At 53.6% G+C, this 19,781-nt stretch overlaps 1 protein-coding gene across 1 annotated transcript in view; it reads right to left on the bottom strand.

Moving 5' to 3' along the window:
• The window catches only part of ZC3H3 (zinc finger CCCH-type containing 3), a 204,060-nt gene that overhangs the window by 18,235 nt on the left and 166,044 nt on the right, over positions 1–19,781 (bottom strand). The window contains exon 10 of the mRNA XM_063299746.1: positions 10,129–10,313. Coding sequence (XP_063155816.1) covers positions 10,129–10,313 — 185 coding nt within the window. The remainder of the gene's footprint in view (positions 1–10,128; positions 10,314–19,781) is intronic.

Genomic DNA, 19,781 nt, shown 5'->3' with positions numbered 1-19,781 from the left:
CATCCCTGCCCCATCAATGGTATTCCCTAGGTTTAAAGCACAGGCCGTTCAGGTCCCTGCAACTCTGCCAGTTGTGGGTCCTGCCCTGGTGACGAGGTCAGGAAGTGCCAAGTGCCGAAAGGACGGCAGAGCGGTTCCTGATGGGACCAGCCTCTTCTATTTCAGGCCTAGGTAAATACACCAGCTGGATTCTGTAATTGATGCAGTGGTGGGTCACTGGCACGACTGGAGGGACAGGGGCCCTGGTGTAACAGCCACTAATGTGCACAGTCTGGATCACCATGGCTCATCAGCGACTCTCCCAGACTCTAACAGAGTGCCACACTCATTTATTCACCGAGCAAGGCCGGGCCAGCCCCACTGCCTGCTGGAATGATTTTATCTAGGTTGTGTTTTAACTGTAAACTGCCAAACTCTGTAGAAGATGGAGTCTAAATTATGGCCATAATAACTAAAGAACCATAAGTCTGGGTCAGTGAACCTTGGCTGATAATTTAGAGGAAGTAAAGAGAAATGGTATTTACTGATAGGCGCATTTCTGGAAGATTCTTCATCTGCCTTTGAACCAACTGACTGATTCACTTTAAGGAGGTATTAAGTTGAGATCCTTCTGCCCTGGAATACAACCCCCTCTAGCCTCCTTTCGCAGAGGGCCAGGTGGGTGGTTCTCTGACTAAGGAGCCTGCAGTCCTGTGACATGGAGGGCCCCAAGGACACACGGGGGAGCCATCTTGGTAGGGCTCAGCACCATCATTTTACCCCAATGATGCCTGCAGGCTGATATCTTCAGGCCTGATGTGTCATCGCAACAAAGCCCCCAAGATGCAGCCACTAGTGCCAGGACCTCCTGCATCTCACTCGGTGCCTCCCGAACATCTGCTGTGGTTACCCCTTGTGCTCCAGGATTCCCGTACAGAAGTGTCTCTGAGCTGCAGCCTGCAGGACTCCTGACTCCCAGAGGGTTCCAGTGGGAAGTTGCCACATTGATTCATGAATCTGGCAGACAGCCCTCACCCTTGGCTCTCAGAAGATGCCATGTTGTGGCTGAGCTGTTGATTAGGATTTGTGGAGAAGATCCAGACGAGTCTGCTCAGAATTCTGCCGGCAACTCTGAAGAGCCTCTCCAAGGCAGGATTTTATGCCCCACTGGGGCAAGGGAAAAGTCCTTTCTGGTGGGGTTAGCACCTGAAGTTCTACAGGAGGGTTTTCAATCCCCTGGAAGAGGGTCTGGAAAAGCACACTTTCAGCTTACGGTTTTGTCCCCGAGTCTGTGGCTGTAAAGGGTTCCACCAAGCTCCACCAATGGGTCTGGGATACTTTTCAGAAAGGATCAAGGCTGATGCAAGAGTGACACTCCCGAAGGCACGAGGAAGAGGCCCCACCCAGGAGACCCTCTCTGGCCCGAATTGGGGGAAAGCTCTCGCTGTGGCCTGTTAGAAAACCCATCGGTCAGACTTCCTTGCAGGTCAGTCCCTCTGACTGTGCCCAAGCAGAGCTAGAGCGCGCCCCTGCGTCATTGCCAGGTCCTTCGGCTTTGGGTTCTCATGGGGCACTTGCTGCTCCTCTCCTGGTTCATGGGCCTGCTGGGCCAAAGCATCTTCCCTGCAGCATGGAGATTGGGCAGAGCCAAGTCTGGGCCACAGGCTGCAGGAAAGGGACTAGATACCGCAGCCGAGACCAGATTGCTTCATCTTCAGGTTAAGCCAGATAAATGTATCTTCCGTCCTGACTGATGATCGCAAGAGGTGGTGGTGGTGGTGATTCAAAGTAGGCACCACCTTCCCAAGAGCAGCACCAGAGGAGAACACTGGGGACTGGATTATCGAAGGGCAGAGTGTGTTTCAGGGAAAAGTCCTGTCCTGCACATGCTGGATTGCTCAGAGTGTGTGTGTGTGTAGGTGTGCACCTCACACCTCCTGCACACACCCAGAAGGTGGCAGTGGGAATCAAAGCCTTAATCCCCCACCCCTCTCTTTCGGATACAGCATCGAAGGCCAGTTGTGGGGTCCACAGAACAGCTGCAGAGGGAAATAAATGTTCTGGCTTCAACTTCAGAGCGAAGGTGTCTCCCAGGAACATTTTGGCACTTCAAGTTGTGGCCACAAGCCTAGCAGGTAAACCCCAACTCAGTGCAAAACGTAATCGGCAACTGGGCACACAGCTCAGTTTCTAAGAATCTCAGGATTATTTTTCTTTAAAAAAGCTTTTTTCAGCCTTTACAGCCACAGATGCATGCTTGAAAGCAGGTGGGCAATTCTTTCCCAGCATCTAGAGCAGTGTTTCTCAACCGGGGCAACTTGAAGATGTGTGGACCAACTCCCAGAATTCTCCAGCCAGCTCATACCAGCTGGGGAATTCTGGGAGTTGAAGTCCACACATCTTCCAGTTGCCACGGTTGAGAAACACTGCTCTGGAAGGCCAACTCAGCACGGTTTCGAGGGTTCTAGGGTGGACGTTCACCAATCAGTGCATTGCCTTTTCCATCTTGCATCGTTTTAAAAAAAAAGCAAAGGCAGTACAGTATTTTCTTAACCCGCCTAGTTTATACAGGGCCCGGGCCTAATATTTTTTTGTGTGGCTTTTGTCCGTGCACCTCAGCCCTTTCCACAAAGGTGGTTCTAATTTAGCCCACCGGAGCTTGGTTGCCAGCACACCCTTGCTGAGTGCCTGGGGCTGCAGGACACTCCATTCCTGGCTCATTTTTGGCCTCTCAGCAGAGCCACGTGCTCTCGTGGCCCAATTCCAAAGACCATAAGGCAGAGCGATGTGACTAAGGGAGCCTCCTCTGCTCTCTGGCAAGAGACATCATCTCTCCTCTTCTTAGGCCAGGAAGATTTATAGATCACCTTCGACACGTACGATTTAAGGCTTGGAAGTGCCCTGAGTTCTGACAACAGACAGATCAGCTGTGGAAGAAACGGAGCTCCTTTGCACACAGGCTCAGGCTCTGTGGCTGCTGGCAGGGCTGGAACACAGCTGGAGTTTCCGCTCGGGAATAAAGCAAGAGCACAACTGGCCTAGGGGACCGGAGCCAGAACTCCGCAATGATTTGATTTGGGCAGGCCGCCTCAGTCTTGCTCTCTTGCTATGCAGGAGCCAGCAGGAGTTCACGGACGTCCTGGGATGATCAGAAGGCTGCCCCATCCTTCACTGTTACCCAGAATGGCTGGCAAATGAGGGCTCTGGGTCCAGGACCACCTCACTTATAAATCCACCCCGTTCCACAGCTGCCGCACGCCCTTACGTGGGCCTTCCCACAGACACCGATCCCTCTGCTGGCTACAAGGACTTGCTTCTCAAGAGCAAAATGTCCCAAGGAAAGAGCTTTTCCAGGCAAAGCAGCAGCAGTGACCCTGACAGCCCTGCTTGGGGGAAACACTCTGGGCAAACTCCCACTCCAGCTTTTGGCCACCTCTGGGACACCCTCCCTTTTCAAGGCTCCCGCAGTGTCTGCAGGGCCAAGCCAAAGATGAACAGCAGTGAGGTCACCCCAGCCATGGGAAAGAGGCCCATTCCTCTGAGGGCCCCCAGACTTACGGCGGGGGAGAAGATAGTGTCATGAGTGCCGTTGAGCTAAAGTCATCAGCGCAATGGCACTCATGACAATGACAAGGAAATAGGTGAAGGGGTACAAGTTAAGTAGCCATCAACCCACAACGACTAACGGCTAACAAACAATAGCTAAACGGATCACGGAGCCACCCAAGCCATCAGCGGCAATACAACGGGGATCGCCCAGCTGAAAGCAATCAGCAGAAGAATGAAAACCTGAGGATGGGCGATCCTGGAAACCCTCAACCAATGGCAGGGCAACGCATGGGACAAAGGGGGGTGACGTGACCGAGAGCGAGGGGGCGCTGACCGGCGCGGGGTATTTAAACCCCGCACCGGCGCGCTCCTGTCACTCTCAGCTTTTTTCTACCAACGTTGTACCTACCCTGAAATAAACCAGAGCCTGCTTTGCAAACCAGTGTCTGAACGTTATTCAGAGGTAGGCAGCGCATGACATAAAGCTGAGAGTCATAAACTCAGCCTCGCCGAGCCCCACCGGACGACAACGAGCCGCGGGAGGAGTAGACGGCGAGAAGACCAGCAAGATGAGGCCGGAACGACGCGGGCAAGGAGGGCGAGCCGCGCGGCAAGAGACAGAGGAGGACCGACCGAGGCCAGAGGCACCGCGGACTCCCGGAGCCATGGACGCCCACCCCACCCGACCCGAGCCTCAGCTCCAACCCCAAGGGGAGATGGCGACGGAGGCAACCCGACCGCGGGAGGGAGCAGCACGACTTCCGAAACCAGCGGAGGACCCCGCGCCCCACATCGCACCCCAGCAACGGGCGTGGAGCGACAGCCCCACGATGCTCGACACGGAGGAGGACGACGGAGACACCCATCAGACGGAGGAGGAAGCGGACCCGCGGCGGAGGGACGATGAACCCCACCGGCAACCCACCCCCGAGGACGCGCCAACGGAACCGGCCCCAGCGGCGGCGCGGGCTGTGGACGAGGAGGCACGAGCTGAACTCGCGGCCATGCGGGCTCAGCTGACGGAACTCCGGACCATGCTCCAGGCGCTCATGCCCCCCGCGCCACCCAACGACGTCCCCGCACAAGCCCACACCCCGAGCGAAGCACCGAACCCACACGGGCCAGCGGAGAGCCAGCAGACGGCACAGGCGGCCGACACCACACCCCGGGAAGCGAGAGGCGGGGCCGCACAAAACGCCCGGGCCCCAAAGGACTTCCCCATCTTCTTCGATGGGACCCCCTCAAAACTCTCGTTTTTCGTGACCAACGCTAGGGAGTTCATGGGGAGGCACGGACACTCCTATGACTCCGAGGCCGACAAGATCGCCGCCGTGGCGATCAAACTCCAAGACAGGGCGGCGGACTGGTACGTCCAACTGTACGAGTCCAGCTCCCCCGCCCTCGCCACCTTCCCTGCTTTCATCAAAGAGATGAAAACCTACTTCGAAGACCCCCTAGCTAAAGTACGGGCGAAAAGCGCACTCCAGAGACTTAAACAGGGCACACGCACGGTCCCTGACTACGCCCTGGAGTTCAAAGCCCTCGCGGGAAAGGTCTGCGACTGGTCTGAGACCACCCTGCTGGAAATCTTCAAAAGGGGGCTCAACCGCGACGTTCTCCAATGGGCCCTCTACCGCGACGACCCAGAAACGTTACACGGGTGGATCCACCTCGCGGGGAAAGCCGAACACGCGCACCGCACCTTCCTGATGACAACCACGGAAGACACAAACTATGTCGGGAAAAAGGTACCCGCACCACACGGGGGGATGGCCGGCCCCATATACCCAAAAAAGAAGTTCAACCGGGAGCCCTGCGGGAGGTGTGGCAAATTAGGGCACAAGACGGCGGATTGCTTCGCCAACCGACCGCCGACCAGCGCGCCCAAGCCCGCCCCGAAAATTAGCCCCAAACCACCCAACCCGGGGCCGCCCCCTCACCGCCGAATGACCGTGGCCACAGCGACACCGGAAGAGGGCTGGGACGCTTACTGGGGGGAAGAGGACAATACCGACCCCGACCAGCCGGCGGGAAATGCTCCCCGCTTGCTCTGAGACGCGTGGCGAGGCAGGCGGTGGGACAACAACGCGGACCACCTCAACGAAACGACAAAAGCTCCGTAATATTGGCAGCAATTCAACTCTCTGCCGGCAACGGAGCCACCACGGCCGCGGCACTAGTGGACTCGGGGTGCTCAAAAAACCTCATCCACCCCGACCTAGTCGCCAAACTCGACCTCCGCTGCTTCCCCCTCCCCACGCCGCTGGCATTCCACCAGCTGGACGGCTCTACAGCGGGAGGGAAACCAGCCACGCTACAAACCGAGCCGGTCACCCTGCAAATGGGCACTCACACCGAGCGCACATCGTTCGTAGTCACGCCCATCGGACGGCCCATTGCAGTCCTGGGGATGCCATGGCTCGCGAAAAACAACCCGCGGATCAACTGGGCGACCCGCACCTTCACATTCGGCGACGGCGAGTATCGAGCACCAGTACCAGCTGGCAAAAGCAACCCCACGGTAGGACGAGCGGAGGCGACCACACAAGACAATGCCGCTACCACAGCAGACCTACCAGAACAATACGCCGACTTCTCCGAAGTCTTCGGAGAGGCAGAAGCCGACCAACTACCCCCCCACCGCAAGACGGATTGCCGGATTGACCTACTGCCTGACGTCCCCTTACCTAGACCAAAGATTTATTCGATGACCCCGAAGGAGATGGCAACCCTCCGGGAGTTCATCGATAAAAACCTAGACAGGGGATTCATAGAGCCAGCATGCTCACCGGTCGGAGCCCCCGTCTTATTCCGGGAGAAGAAAGACGGGACCCTACGGCTCTGCACCGACTACCGGGGCCTAAACGCGGCTTCCCTGTCCAACAAATACCCCTTACCCCTGGTGAAGGACATGCTCGCCCACCTGTCCACGGGCAAAGTCTTTTCCAAATTGGACCTTCGCGAGGCGTACTATCGCATCCGAATCAGGGAGGGGGACGAATGGAAGACGGCGTTTAACTGCCCCCTAGGCGCGTTCCAGTACAAGGTACTGCCCTTCGGACTCGCGGGGGCCCCTGGGGTGTTCATGCAGCTCATCAATGAGGTACTGCATGAACATCTGTTTAAAGGGGTCCTGGTCTACATCGACGACGTCCTCATTTACACAAAAACGCACGAGGAACACGTAACCTTAGTCAGGCAAGTCCTCGACAAGCTCAGAAGGGCGCAGCTCTATGCAAAGCCTACAAAGTGCGAGTTTCACAAAGAGCGCCTAGACTATTTGGGGTATCGAATCTCCGGGGACGGCATCGAAATGGACCCCGCAAAAGTCGAAGCGGTGCTAAACTGGGAGCGGCCCCGCAACAGACGGCAACTACAGAGCTTCCTGGGATTCGCGAATTTCTACAGGTCATTCGCCCGGGGGTTCGCTGAGATAGCCCTCCCCTTAACGGACCTCCTCAAAACCAAAGGGGTGGGGGACACCCGACGCGCCAAGAACCCAGGCACAGTGCTGAATTGGACTCCCGCGTGCCAGACCGCATTCGACAAGCTGAAAGCGCTGTTCACGACGGAGCCAATCCTCGCGCACCCGGACCCAGAACGGCCGTTCGTGGTCCAAGCCGACGCCTCAGACTTCTCCCTGGGAGCCATCCTGCTACAAAAAGACTCCACGGGGCTCCTGAAACCATGCGCCTACCTGTCAAGGAAGTTCTCCGAGACAGAGAGGCGATGGCACGTCTGGGAGAAAGAAGCCTTCGCGGTGAAATCGGCACTAGAGACGTGGCGACACCTACTCGAGGGAGCCACCCAACCATTCGAGGTCTGGACGGACCACCGGAACCTCGAGGCCCTACGAACGCCTAGACGCCTTAGCCCAAAACAGGTCCGATGGGCCCAGTTCTTCAGCCGCTTTGATTTCCAACTGAAGTTCATGCCGGGCAAGAAGAACTTCCTGGCCGACGCCCTCTCCCGGCTGCCCCAAGATGAAGAGCCCGCCCCAGACACCATTGGGACGGTCCTATCCGCCTCGCAACTGGGGATGGCCGTGACCACCCGAAGCGGCGCACGGAGGCAGCTCGACGCTACGGCGCAGCCGACGGCGGGACAACCGGCGACGGAAAGAAGCCAACCGCAACTACCAGGGGGAATGCGCAAGGACCTCGCCGCCGCCCTCAAAACCGACCCCTGGTTCCTGGCAAACCCCGACAAGGTAACGATGGCGCAAGACCTAGCATGGGGGGAAGGCAGAATCTACTTCCCGGACTCGCAACGCCAGGCGATCTTGCATAGGTCACACGACGCCAAGCAAGCGGGACACTTTGGGTTCCTCAAGACCCTACACCTCACACGGCGCCAATTCTGGTGGCCCGCGCTCAGGCGAGACGTAAAAACCTACGTGGCGTCCTGCCCAACGTGCGCTAGGGCCAAACGGGCACCAGGCAAACCCGCGGGGCTACTGCAACGGGTGGCAGAACCCTCCCGCCCATGGGAGGAAATCTCTATGGATTTTATAGTGGACCTCCCACCCAGCCAGAAGAAAACGGCTATTTGGGTGGTGAAGGACTACTTCTCAAAGCAGGCCCACTTCATCCCCTGCACGTCGGTCCCATCCTCACAACAACTAGCCAAACTCTTCCTCATCCACGTGTACAGGCTACACGGATGTCCCGCACGTGTGGTGACCGACAGGGGCACACAGTTCACCTCCAAATTCTGGCGGGCCTTCCTGAAGCTGACGGGGACCCAACAGGCCCTATCTACGGCTTGGCATCCGCAGACGGACGGAGCCACTGAGGTTCTTAATGCCACCTTAGAGCAATTTATACGATCATATACGAACTACCACCAAGACGACTGGGCTGAACTGCTCCCGTTCGCCGAAGTCGCATACAATAACGCCGTCCACACGAGCACGGGGAAAACCCCGTTCGAAGTAGTCTCGGGGCGCGACTTCGTCCCCATCCCGGAGCTACCTCAACCCCCGGAACCCCAGGTGGACGCCAGCGACTGGGGACGGAAGATCGCGGAAGCATGGCCAGTAATCACGGCGGCGCTAAAGGAGGCACAGGCTGCTTACAAAGAGCAGGCCGACAAGCACCGGCGCCTACAACCGACGTTCCAGGCGGGGGATATGGCCTATCTCTCCACCAAGTTCCTAAAGTCAACCCAACCCTCGAAAAAACTGGGGCCTAAGTACATCGGGCCGTTCCGAGTCACGCAAATAGTGAACCCGGTAGCAATACGCCTGGACCTGCCACACAACCTCCGGAGGCTCCACCCGGTGTTCCACACCAGCCTCCTAAAACCGGCAACCACCTCCCGATGGCACCCAAGCACGCCACAGCCCGCACCGCTCATGATCGACGGGCAACACCACTTCGAGATAAGGGACATCCTCGACTCCCGCAAGCAACGAGGAACCCTACACTATCTGGTCAGGTGGAAACACTTCCCCCACCCGGAATGGGTGGCGGCGCACAACGTTAACGCGCCTGACCTGACCAGAGCATTTCACCGGGCATACCCCGACAAACCGCAACCAAGGTCAGCAAAACCAAACCCCCCCCCGCAGGCCTCCCCCCGCCTCCCGTGCCCCAAGGGAAAGGGCCCCCCCCAAGCCCGCGACTTGGGTGGACCTTCCCCCCCCCGGGACTCACTCCCCCCGCCCCGGGCCCACGGGGTGGTGACAAACGATCGCCAGCACCCTCCCCCCGCCCCCCGGCCGCGGGGGAGTGGCAAGCAAGTCAACAGGGCAACCTGGGGGCAACGCCCAAGAGACACAACAAAGGCGACGCACTCTAAATAAGAAAAGAAGGGCCCTACCTGGAGCTGAGAAGCACCCGACCAGCCACGCCTCTCGCCTCGCCGAACTGAGCCAAACAAACAGGGTGTGGCTGGAGCATGCGCACGCCAGGTCAGAACCCGAGCGTGCGCACCATGGACACACCCTGGGAAGGCACGTGGTAGAGGGAGGAGCAAAGGGAGGGGCGACAACTACTCCGGCGGGAACTTTGAAAAAAAAAAAAAAAAAAAGGGCCTTTTGACAGCTCTATGGGGAAAACCCAGAAACCCGGGGGAGAACACTATTCGGAAAGGGGGCAGTATGTCATGAGTGCCGTTGAGCTAAAGTCATCAGCGCAATGGCACTCATGACAATGACAAGGAAATAGGTGAAGGGGTACAAGTTAAGTAGCCATCAACCCACAACGACTAACGGCTAACAAACAATAGCTAAACGGATCACGGAGCCACCCAAGCCATCAGCGGCAATACAACGGGGATCGCCCAGCTGAAAGCAATCAGCAGAAGAATGAAAACCTGAGGATGGGCGATCCTGGAAACCCTCAACCAATGGCAGGGCAACGCATGGGACAAAGGGGGGTGACGTGACCGAGAGCGAGGGGGCGCTGACCAGCGCGGGGTATTTAAACCCCGCACCGGCGCGCTCCTGTCACTCTCAGCTTTTTTCTACCAACGTTGTACCTACCCTGAAATAAACCAGAGCCTGCTTTGCAAACCAGTGTCTGAACGTTATTCAGAGGTAGGCAGCGCATGACAGATAGAGGGATGGCACCCCCTGAGGAACTTGAGCCTCCTTACCTCAAAGTCTGGTTTGCATAGTTCCTCGGCGCAGGTGCTGAGTGCTCAGCTGGACAGGAATCCCTGGGGCTGGCTTGCTTGGCCAGGCGCTTCTTCTGGGGATGCTGCAGTTTGCACTGGGAGCCCTTGGGGCAGACACCGTGCTTCAAGAAGTCTGGGCACACCAACGTGTGTTTCTTCTTGCACTGAAAAGGAAGCCAAGAAGGTCCACCATGAATCAACCTATGGAGAAAGGCAAGGAGGGCCTTCTGGAACTTTTCCAAAGAATGAACTTAGGCATCTCTGGACATGCTCAAATATTTGTGGTGGCTTCCCAAAGCTGGCCACCAGCCAGCCTGGAGTAGCTTGGAAACTAAACAGGGACAGGGTCCAGCATCTATGTTACAGCCGACTAACGTTACCAGCTAACCGTTTATGGGCTGGAAACACAAAGGCAATTAACAATGTTGCTGCCAATGAACTAGAAGTCAAATTGCACATTCAACCAGTCTAGGTTGAAGTGGGCAATGCAAGACACATAAGGGCCCATGTGTGTGTGTGTGTGTGTAATTTTGATGCTTCAGCATGTGCCAGACTCAAGCTGAATCCACATATTTAAAATGCCAAGGTAGACTGCGGTGAATGTCATGGAAAGGCCACAAGTTTCCCAGAAGTATTCACCCACCACCGGAACTGGTAAAAGAATCATCTGAGAATGAAACTGATGTATTTGCATACCATTATTAAACCATTATCAATCTTCTCTCTAGAAAAACAGAGTACCATCATACCCACCTACTGGCTAATCTTATATGATGCCACCGCATGGCCTGTTTATATTTTGAAAGGAAGATGATGAACACTGAGCACTAAAGCCTCCATAAAGGAAATGCATCGCAGAAACTAGTGAACAAGGGGTTGTATGTAGCAAGTCTATGGGAACTGTAGTCCAGCTCCTCTGGAGGACAGATATGTAGAACATTGAATCACTGCGTCTCTGGTGTTTATGTAATTGCTTGAACTGGACAAATCCCATTCAGTAATTGCACGGACTGTATATAGTAATTATGATGGCATTTCTTCCCTCCACCCTCTTTTTTTTTAGGTTGATATTTCAGCCACTGATGGACTTCCGGTGGGGACATGGTGGATTGAACAGCTGTGCCTGCGGGCTTAGAGGGCGGAGCTGACGAAGCGGCAATTCTTTCCGAGCTCAGGCAGGTTTTCCTGAAGCCCAGGAGTGTTTTTCCGGAAAAAGGAAAACACCTGGAATTACCCCATCTGCCTCCGGATGGCTGCTTGTAGCGCCAGAAGATTGCAAACAGTATTTCGCGTTTGACTGGTAAGAGCCAGCCAGGAGGCTGGGATGTCACCATTTCCAAGCAGCGCCGTAGCCTTAAAGGGACACTAAGACCAGCCACCCCATTTCTAAATCACCAATTTGTATTTTTTTTTAAGTATGTGTACCCTAAGAGGGTTTTTGTTGCTTATTCGTTTAGTCGCTTAAACAACAAAAACCCTCTTAGGGTACACATACTTAAAAAAAAGAAAAAAAAAAGAGAGAGGCTTTCTACGGCAAGAAGCTTGCTTTCTTGTTGCTTATCATTATTTTGGGGATTACTTTTAATTTTTTTTTTAAAGTTCTCCTTCCAAATATTAAGGATTGGGAATAAACAATTGTCTTCCTGTTATTATTTTTGTACTAAATTTGAAGATATTAGCATTTTCCTACACGTTGAATCGGCTGATTTGAACCTTCAGTTTTCTGTTCTCACTTTCCCTGGGGAACTGTCTGCTATCTCACTCTCACTTTATGGAAACACACTTCCGAACCGTTTCACATCTTCGACTTTCGCTGGTCAAGCTCCTGGGGGGTGCCATGATCTACTGCGTGAGACATGGAGGATCTTAAACAGATTCTTTCTGATTTTCACCAGGATTTTAAACAGATTCTTTCTAGCTCCTATCAAGCTTTTATGCAAGACATTCAGGTCTTTGTGGAAAATATGAGACCTAAAAGGTGCCATCTGGTTGGGGATGTAGTGAATGAAACTGAGGAATTTAAGAGTGATAGAAATATTTCTTCTAAGAGTGACATTGGGACTTCTGTGGATGCAGATTGGATGTGGAGTTGAAGAAATTTAAGGGAGAGAGAGATCTGCAAGCAACAAGTGAAACTGATCTTCTGGTGGAATGCCATGAAAAAGAAGGGGTCATTATGTATGGGAGGTTTTCTGAAGAGAAGTTGGAATCTTTGAGGGGGGCAGTTGGGCTGTTCGATTTTCCTAAGAAAATAGCTCTGTGTGCATTGTGGGGGATATGTAAATGCTCTGGTTTATTTTGAAGTGGGGTAAGGTTTAAAGAATATTTATCTGGATTGCTTTTACGCTTTGGCTGATGTTATTTGTCTTTAAGGATTTGGATTAAGATTAATAGGGTAAAAGGCTTTGAAGTTTATTAAGATTATTACACTTGTATTATTCAGTATAATGGCAGACAATTTATGTGCTTTTTAGTTTGATTTTTATTATAGTAGACAGAAATGTATAGAATAGTAGTAGGAAGGGAATAATTAAATATGTTCTATCTTTTGGAGGGGAGAAAGTTGCTTAGGAGGTTTATATGAACCTTTTTTATCTCAGTATAAGGGGAGGGAGTAACTGTACTTAATGATTTTTATAATGTGCCAAAGTGGAATGACTTATAGAAATAATGTGGTTTTGGTTTAATATAGAGTAAGAGATTGATTATGGAAAATTTTTGTATATCCTTGCTGTTAAAGGTCGGACGTCACCTGTTACTTTGAAAAAAAAATCTCTTGTTTTTTCACATCTTTTCAGTTTTTCTTTTCTTTTTTTGTAGCTTTTTGCTTTTTTGTAGCTTTTATCTTTGTATTGAAACCTAGTAAAATTCTTTTAAAAAAAAAGATATTTCAGCCACTTATCTGCAGTAAGTGAACTGCTCCAACCCAAAATAATTGCAGCCCAAACTTCTCTCTGCTGCTTCCCCTGAGGGAGACTGGCAAGAAAGCCAACCAAGAGTGTGTCAATAATCCCACGGATCATCATCACTTTGCAAATGCAAATACCTTGGCAATATTTTATGCCCATCTGTCCCTAGCACCAGCACATTAATCTGGGGTCTGCTCAGGACTCTGAAGTGGGGAAATGCAGGTTGAGGAGCCCACAGCTCTGGAAACATCTGAGGCAGTGTCAGCTCCGAGGCATCTCCTGATGTCCGAAATTTGTTTACTTACTGACTGACTCTAAGACAAGGAGGGATGTGGTTGCGGAATGAAGCAGAGAAAATTGCTCTACGAGCAAGGAGTTTTCAGGCTGAAGGGAATGAAGAAGGACAGCCATCAGCCAAAATCTCTCAAATGCCAAGGGATGATCCTACCTGCACTAGGGCCTACCTGAGGAGGGTCCTCCTCCAGGTTAAGTTCCCCCCTTCTTCCACTCCTCTGTCTGGCCTCACTCTCTTCCCAGCCACGGGTTTCATCTCTTCTCTCCCCACTCTCCCCATGGTGGGGCCATCCATGAGCTCTGCCTCAAGGCTGAAGGAGAGCCATCAATGTGGTCGGAATGCTGGAAGATGGCTGCACGCAGGAGGCTCAGCTCCAGCTGGTCTACTGCTGGGGCAGGCTGGGAGGGAAGCCACCGCCCAAAGGTGTCCAGCGGAGGGATCTGGCTAAAGGAGCTTTCGTTTCAAATATCATTTGTTGTTAGAAGTTGGCTGTTGCATGGATTACCTGAGTGAATTAGGATGTACTGAATGTGCCACGGTTTGCTGCTGAAACATGACCAAAAATGGACAAAAAGGAGATGGGATTATGGTTGCAGTCCTCCCTGGAAATATGGGAAGACGTTACATCAAAATGTGTGGAGCTAAATTTACGCATATGTGGGTCCACTTTCAAACACGGTGGAATGGGAATGTCTCCTTTGAAGTGTCTCCTTTTACTTCTGGTTTATCCATCAGACCTCTTACGTGTTCTGAGGAGGCGTCCTCTGGGGTTACTGACTAATCCATCATGGGCTGCACTCACGCAACATCAACCGGGGCTTAAGGACCACAACAGCCGGGCAAAGCTAGCAAACTACATTATGGCAGTGTGATATATAAACCTAATCTTTGTTTCCGCAACGTAAGATTTGAGTAGCCAAAGGAGAGACGGGGAGGCTTGTATCACTGCTATTCTGCTGCAGATCAGAGAGATATTAAAAGCAATTTCTGGATCCTGTGTATGCATGTGCATACATAGGTAGGCAGAAGCTGTCATACCTTAATGGTGAGGACGAACTCAATCCCTCCACTGAACTGACATCATGGGACAGGCTGGTCTGGGGCCGATACGGGAGTGGCCCAGAAAGCGTGTCTGGAGAGGCCCTCTGTGCCAGGCAGACTAAAAATACAGATGCCCCACTCCATGCCTGGGTATTTACAGGGTGCCCCTCCTCTTTTCCAGCCCCACTTTAGAAACTGAAGACACCGCCTTTGCCCTGGGCGATGGGGACTTTTCTCCCTCTTCGACCCACTCAAATCTTTGCTCATCTACCCCAGCCACCATCGCGCCTCCTTGGGGGAAAAAAATCCCAGCACTCCTACACAGGAAATATGTAACGCTGCCCGGCTAATAAGTGAACTAGGATCTGTTTACCAGCCTCCCTGCTATACAGAAAAGAAAAACAACTTGGTGCATAACTAATTCCAGGGCTATCTAATGACTTCTTAGCTTGGCTTGGCCCCGGCTAATGACAACAGCCCCTGGCCCTCCTCCTCCGTGTCATTCTCTCCCTCCTGCGCAAAGACGTCAATCGGGCAGGGCCTGGGTCACAGCGAAGGCAAGGGGTGGGTGGGGACGGACACCCTTCTTTGATTCCAGCCAGAGGCAAAGCACTGCCCCGCCACTCCCAACAAGGTGCCCGACTGCCTGACGGGAAGAACTATGTGCTTATGATCTGGGCCGGCCTCTTGGGCAGTGCCCAACAAAACATGGGGATTCAGTTACTGTGAGCCTCAGGCATGTCAGCTGAGGTGAGGAGGAGGAGCAGGGGGCTTAGAGGTGTAAGGGGGCAATCTCGTTCCTTGGGACATTTGATCCTGTCCACCTGTCAGGGCAGCTAATTTTACGACTTTGGCAAGGTCCCGGCCGGCTGGCCAGCCAGTTACACCATAAAAAGGAAGAGCAAAAATCTCTCTTTGCTCCCTGAAGAGCAGAGGAAAATCCAGCAGGAAGTTCAGGACAGGGGTGGGGAAAGAGAGGGGGCCCCTCCATCGCCGTGTCTTGGAGGAGCAACGGAGGGGCCTCCCAACGTCACAGGCAACTCTGGGTTTTTGGGCCCTGCCAAAAGCTCAGGGGGATTCCCTTGGGACTTGGAAGTGATGCCCTGGTCGAGAGCTCCCCCCTCAAGACTTGCTGGGAGGGAGGGACGACTTCCCACCCTCCTCAGGGGCACTGGATTTCTTCCGCTGTGCCACCTTTCATGCCCCCAGAGCCTGGCCTTTCCCAAGAGGGCCAGAGGTCCAACTGACTGGTCCCAAGGTGAGCGGCAGAGCAGCAAAAACCTGGGTCAAACTCTAGCTGTGTCTCAGGAAGCGTAAGAAAGCCAACCTGTCGAAAGAGGGATTCATCCGACGCTGCCACAAAGAGGCATCCTGCCCTGGCAGCAGCTCGCGAACAGTGGGAATTTCTGGCTTCATCCCAGCCAGGTTGTGTGTGCTTGTGGCCTGCAGCATCGCTCTGGCCCTAGGGAGAGGCAGAAGGGGACCTCCTGTTCGGCCCGGGGATCCAAATTACAGCGACCCGGACTGGGAGCTGTCTAAGCCCCCCAGTGGACTCTCTGAATCGCCGGTTTCACCCTCAGACTGCTCCCACCTTGAGCAAGTCTCCCCCCCCCCCCATTTATTTATTTATTTTTCAAATTTCTATCACTGCCCATCTCTCCCGAAAAGGGGACTCTGGGCGGTTTAATCGCAATCTGCCTTCCTGTAATTGAAATCCATTACTCCAAGGTTCCTCAACCTTGGCAACTCCAAGCTGTGCGGACTTTAACTCCCAGAATTCCCCAGCCAGCTTTGCTTTGCTGTCTGGGGAATTCTGGGAGTTGAAGTCCGCACAGCTTATTGTTGCCAAGGTTGAGGAACCCTGCATTACTCCACGTCCTTCACTCCGGAAGGCCTGGACCTTCTGCAAGAATAAAAGTAGATTTCTGGACCACAGTTTACATTTGAACAGCTGCGGGCTCAGCTTGCCAGGGATGTGCAGGCCCCTGTTTAACAGACAGACAGATAAAAGCAGGAAAGAAGGAAGGAAGGAAATATTGGTTTGGAGGGACAAAAGTGACGGCCAACTGGCAAGTGCCCTAAGGAGCAAACCCTTCCTGCCCAAAGACAGCAGGCTGCCGTGCTCTAAGGGGCCCTGGGCTTAGTCTCTGGGTCCAAGTCCGAACTACTGGCGAAGCCACCACACACGTGGCAGGTGAACTTCAGCCCAACCGACAGCGAGAGCAGCGGATGGCAGGCATGTCGCTGGAACACACGCCCTACGGTCTTCTCTGGCAGTGCGCCAAATTTCATCTACAGGTCAGTGAGATTTGCACCGCTGCAGGGCCGGCAAGGAGGCCCTTAGCCGGAGTCTGAGCGAACTTAGCAAGAGACGCATCTTCCTCCCCATGGAAGTGGCAGTCTAGGCTTTCCTGCTGCGGGACGTAAGGGCGGGAGGGAAGACGCAAAGGGAACACGGGCTGGCTGCGAGCAGAGCGGCTAAGCCTGCTAAGCCGGTGATAATGGGCTGCCAGGCGAGGTCAAGGGCTGCCGGGGAGAAAGTCGGCTGGCTGTGCTGGCCCTGAGCAGTAGCAAATCCCACGCCTCCCGGGCAGATCACGGTCTGTGAAAAACGCACAGAGGGGATCATCATCACTGAGATTGAAGTCCAGCGCCCCTGAGTCCAAGCCACAGAGGTAGCCATTGGCATTTACTACTGCAGAGGCAGGGTAGGAATGGCCACGTCGAAAGCAGCTGCCTCCGAGCAAGGCCTGCATGCTTTGGGGCCACACCGTGGCCGTGGCACGGCACTTATCTTCTCTAGCGCACTGCTAAAACCCACCTGTCCTTCGGAGGGGATGCCCAATCGCTCCGCTAATTGAATGTGGCTTTAAACGCAATTATTTTAATGGCATTCCAAGACACACAAGTGTTATCCTCTGTCCTTTCGAGACAGCCATTCAGACTGCCCAACCCTTTCTGCCATTTTATTCCTGGTTGGAGACTGTCTCCATCTGCAGGCCTCCTCCTCTCCCTTCTGCTGAATGGCCCCTCGGTCTATGGGCCAGGCGGCCTCACAGAGGAGCAGATCTGAGGAGCAGGTGCCTCGGTGCCGGCTCACACTTGCGGATCTGCAGCCGTATCTGCACTGCAGCCCTGTTAGGGAGGCCCTTGAAGGAAAAGGGTTTTGGCTGCCAGGCTCGGACAAGCCAAAACATGATCAGGCGCCTTTGAGAAAACTCATCCGATGAGGAGCATCCACATGGAAATTATCTGACGAGCTGCAGGCTGGCAGTAGCACAAGATCCTCCTTGATCCAGGGCCTCGAGCTTAAAAATTGGGGGGAGCTCATCCCTGAGGCCAGTGCCAAATATGGATTCTTCAGGGTGAGGGAAAATGCAACTGAGGGTTTATAGATCTTGGTTCAAATCAAGACAGTTTCTAAATCACAGGAAGGAACAGTTCTATTCCAGTCTATTCTACACCGACCAGACTCCACCAGGCTACTGTGTGAGGCACCACAGTTTAAGGAAGATTCAGAAAAAATGGGAGAGAGATGAACCAAGAGGACAGGCTCACACAGAGACATGGAAGGAACAAAGCACCTCTCGCCTTGCGAGGAGGAGCATGAGGAGGGACAGGACGGCTCTCTTCAAGTCCTTGGAAGGACGTCATGCAGACAGGGGTCAAGACCTGCTTTCTCTCATTCCAGAGATAAATAATGCATTTAAGTAAGATTCAGATGAAAAGTTAGGGGAAAAAATCCTTCTCCATAGCCATACTTAGCTCCTGAACTTCCTCCTTTAGGAGGGTCAGGTCGATACCGGCCCAGCTAGTATTCCCCAAGTGGATCAAGACCTTTCTTTTTAATAGGTACTATCTTGATGGGTATCAGGCATGTTAGAAGATGCAGCCTCCTCCCTCTGCCTACTTTCCAATTATTATTAGATGCTCTAAAACTGCTTGTCGGGTTAACGTTTAAACCACTCGCTTTCTCCTCCAACTTTTAATGTTTTGCGTTTTGTCCTGACTTTAAATGGTGCCAGCTGACTTCTGGGAAGCTATGTGCATTGGGCAAGCGAGAGAGAAACCTTTTATATAAATAACTAAAAAAGCTAGCCCACGTGTCGTAACGTATTGTCACCAGGGACAACTCGAGTGACATCAGAATCTTAGAAAGGGCAGGCCAGCATGGGTGACATTTGATGAGGGAGTCACCGCAGAGGCAGGCGCCCGAGCAGAGAAGGGGGCATTCTGGCCCTGCGCAGCCTCTCCGGCTGGTCTCTGCATCTCAGACCGGCACTGCCACCTGCAGCCGAAGAGCAGGAGCTGGTCTCCAGCCCAGCCTGTTTTCTGGCTCTGGAGCCGGGCTTTGCAGCACGGATGGAAGCGGCACGCGGTGGACGTGTCGGTTCGCCATTAATGATCCAACGGAGTGGGCCATCTGGCTGGGACCCGGCTTCGAACCCCCTCTGCGTCCTGGGGCTGTCCACCGCTGACCACAGGGCCGACGGGGGCGTCTCACGCAAGAGACTCTTTCTGAGTGAGAACCGGGGCCAGAGCACGGACACGTGTGCACGGCTTCCGTTACGGAGGACGTGGTTGCAGGTGCTTACCAAGGGGGAGGATCTCCCCACCCCCTCATCTCCTTTTTATATCAAAATTTGCCCAGACTATGAAGCAGCTCTCATTTGTACTGATAAGCAACATTACAGCACGAATGTCTGAAAGTCACAGAAGACGCAGCAGTTATATTAAGGAAGCGGTGGGAGCCCTCGTCACCCTGTTACAGCGGAGGGTAAATAAGAGCTATCTCGGCGGTTTAAGTCAGAGAGACGGGGATGGTCAGGTGAGAAATCAGATTATATTCCTGACTCGGGGTACATGCTAAGCCCCTGAGACGAAAACCTTTGCCCAACCCTCAGCTTTGCCTTGCTCTGCCTTCCCTGTGGCAGCGGTGAACTAACTGGGACCGTGAATAAGGGAGGGAGGAACTCGACTATCCCAGCAGAAAGAGAGCAGCTGGAAGCAGCAGGGGCTGCAGATTCTGCTAGCAGGGGTGCTTCGCCAGAGTCCTCTACCCTTTGGGGCCATGCTCTGCCTTCTGAGAGCACGTTAAAAGTGCTCTCACAAAATGGAGGCCACGGGGCACGCAGCCACTCCAAATTCCTCCTCCTCCTCCTCCGCCCCGCCCCGCCCAGGGCACTCTACCTTCAATTGTTTTTCTCCTGGCGGGGGGGACAGACCTCCAAAGAAGGCCCGGGGCTGTCGGCACCCACTCCTCTATTTTCAAAGAGGGCCTCTGGAATCATTAGCCTCGCTGGAAATACAGACTGTGCTTCACAGAGTGCTGGCTTCTCTTTTAATTTTTTTTTTTAAGTGAAAATGAAATAAAATTGGGCAGGGCA

This window comes from Candoia aspera, chromosome 3 (genome assembly GCF_035149785.1).
Source record: "Candoia aspera isolate rCanAsp1 chromosome 3, rCanAsp1.hap2, whole genome shotgun sequence".
NCBI lineage: Eukaryota > Metazoa > Chordata > Lepidosauria > Squamata > Boidae > Candoia > Candoia aspera.
This window is presented reverse-complemented; position numbering and strand designations above follow the sequence as displayed.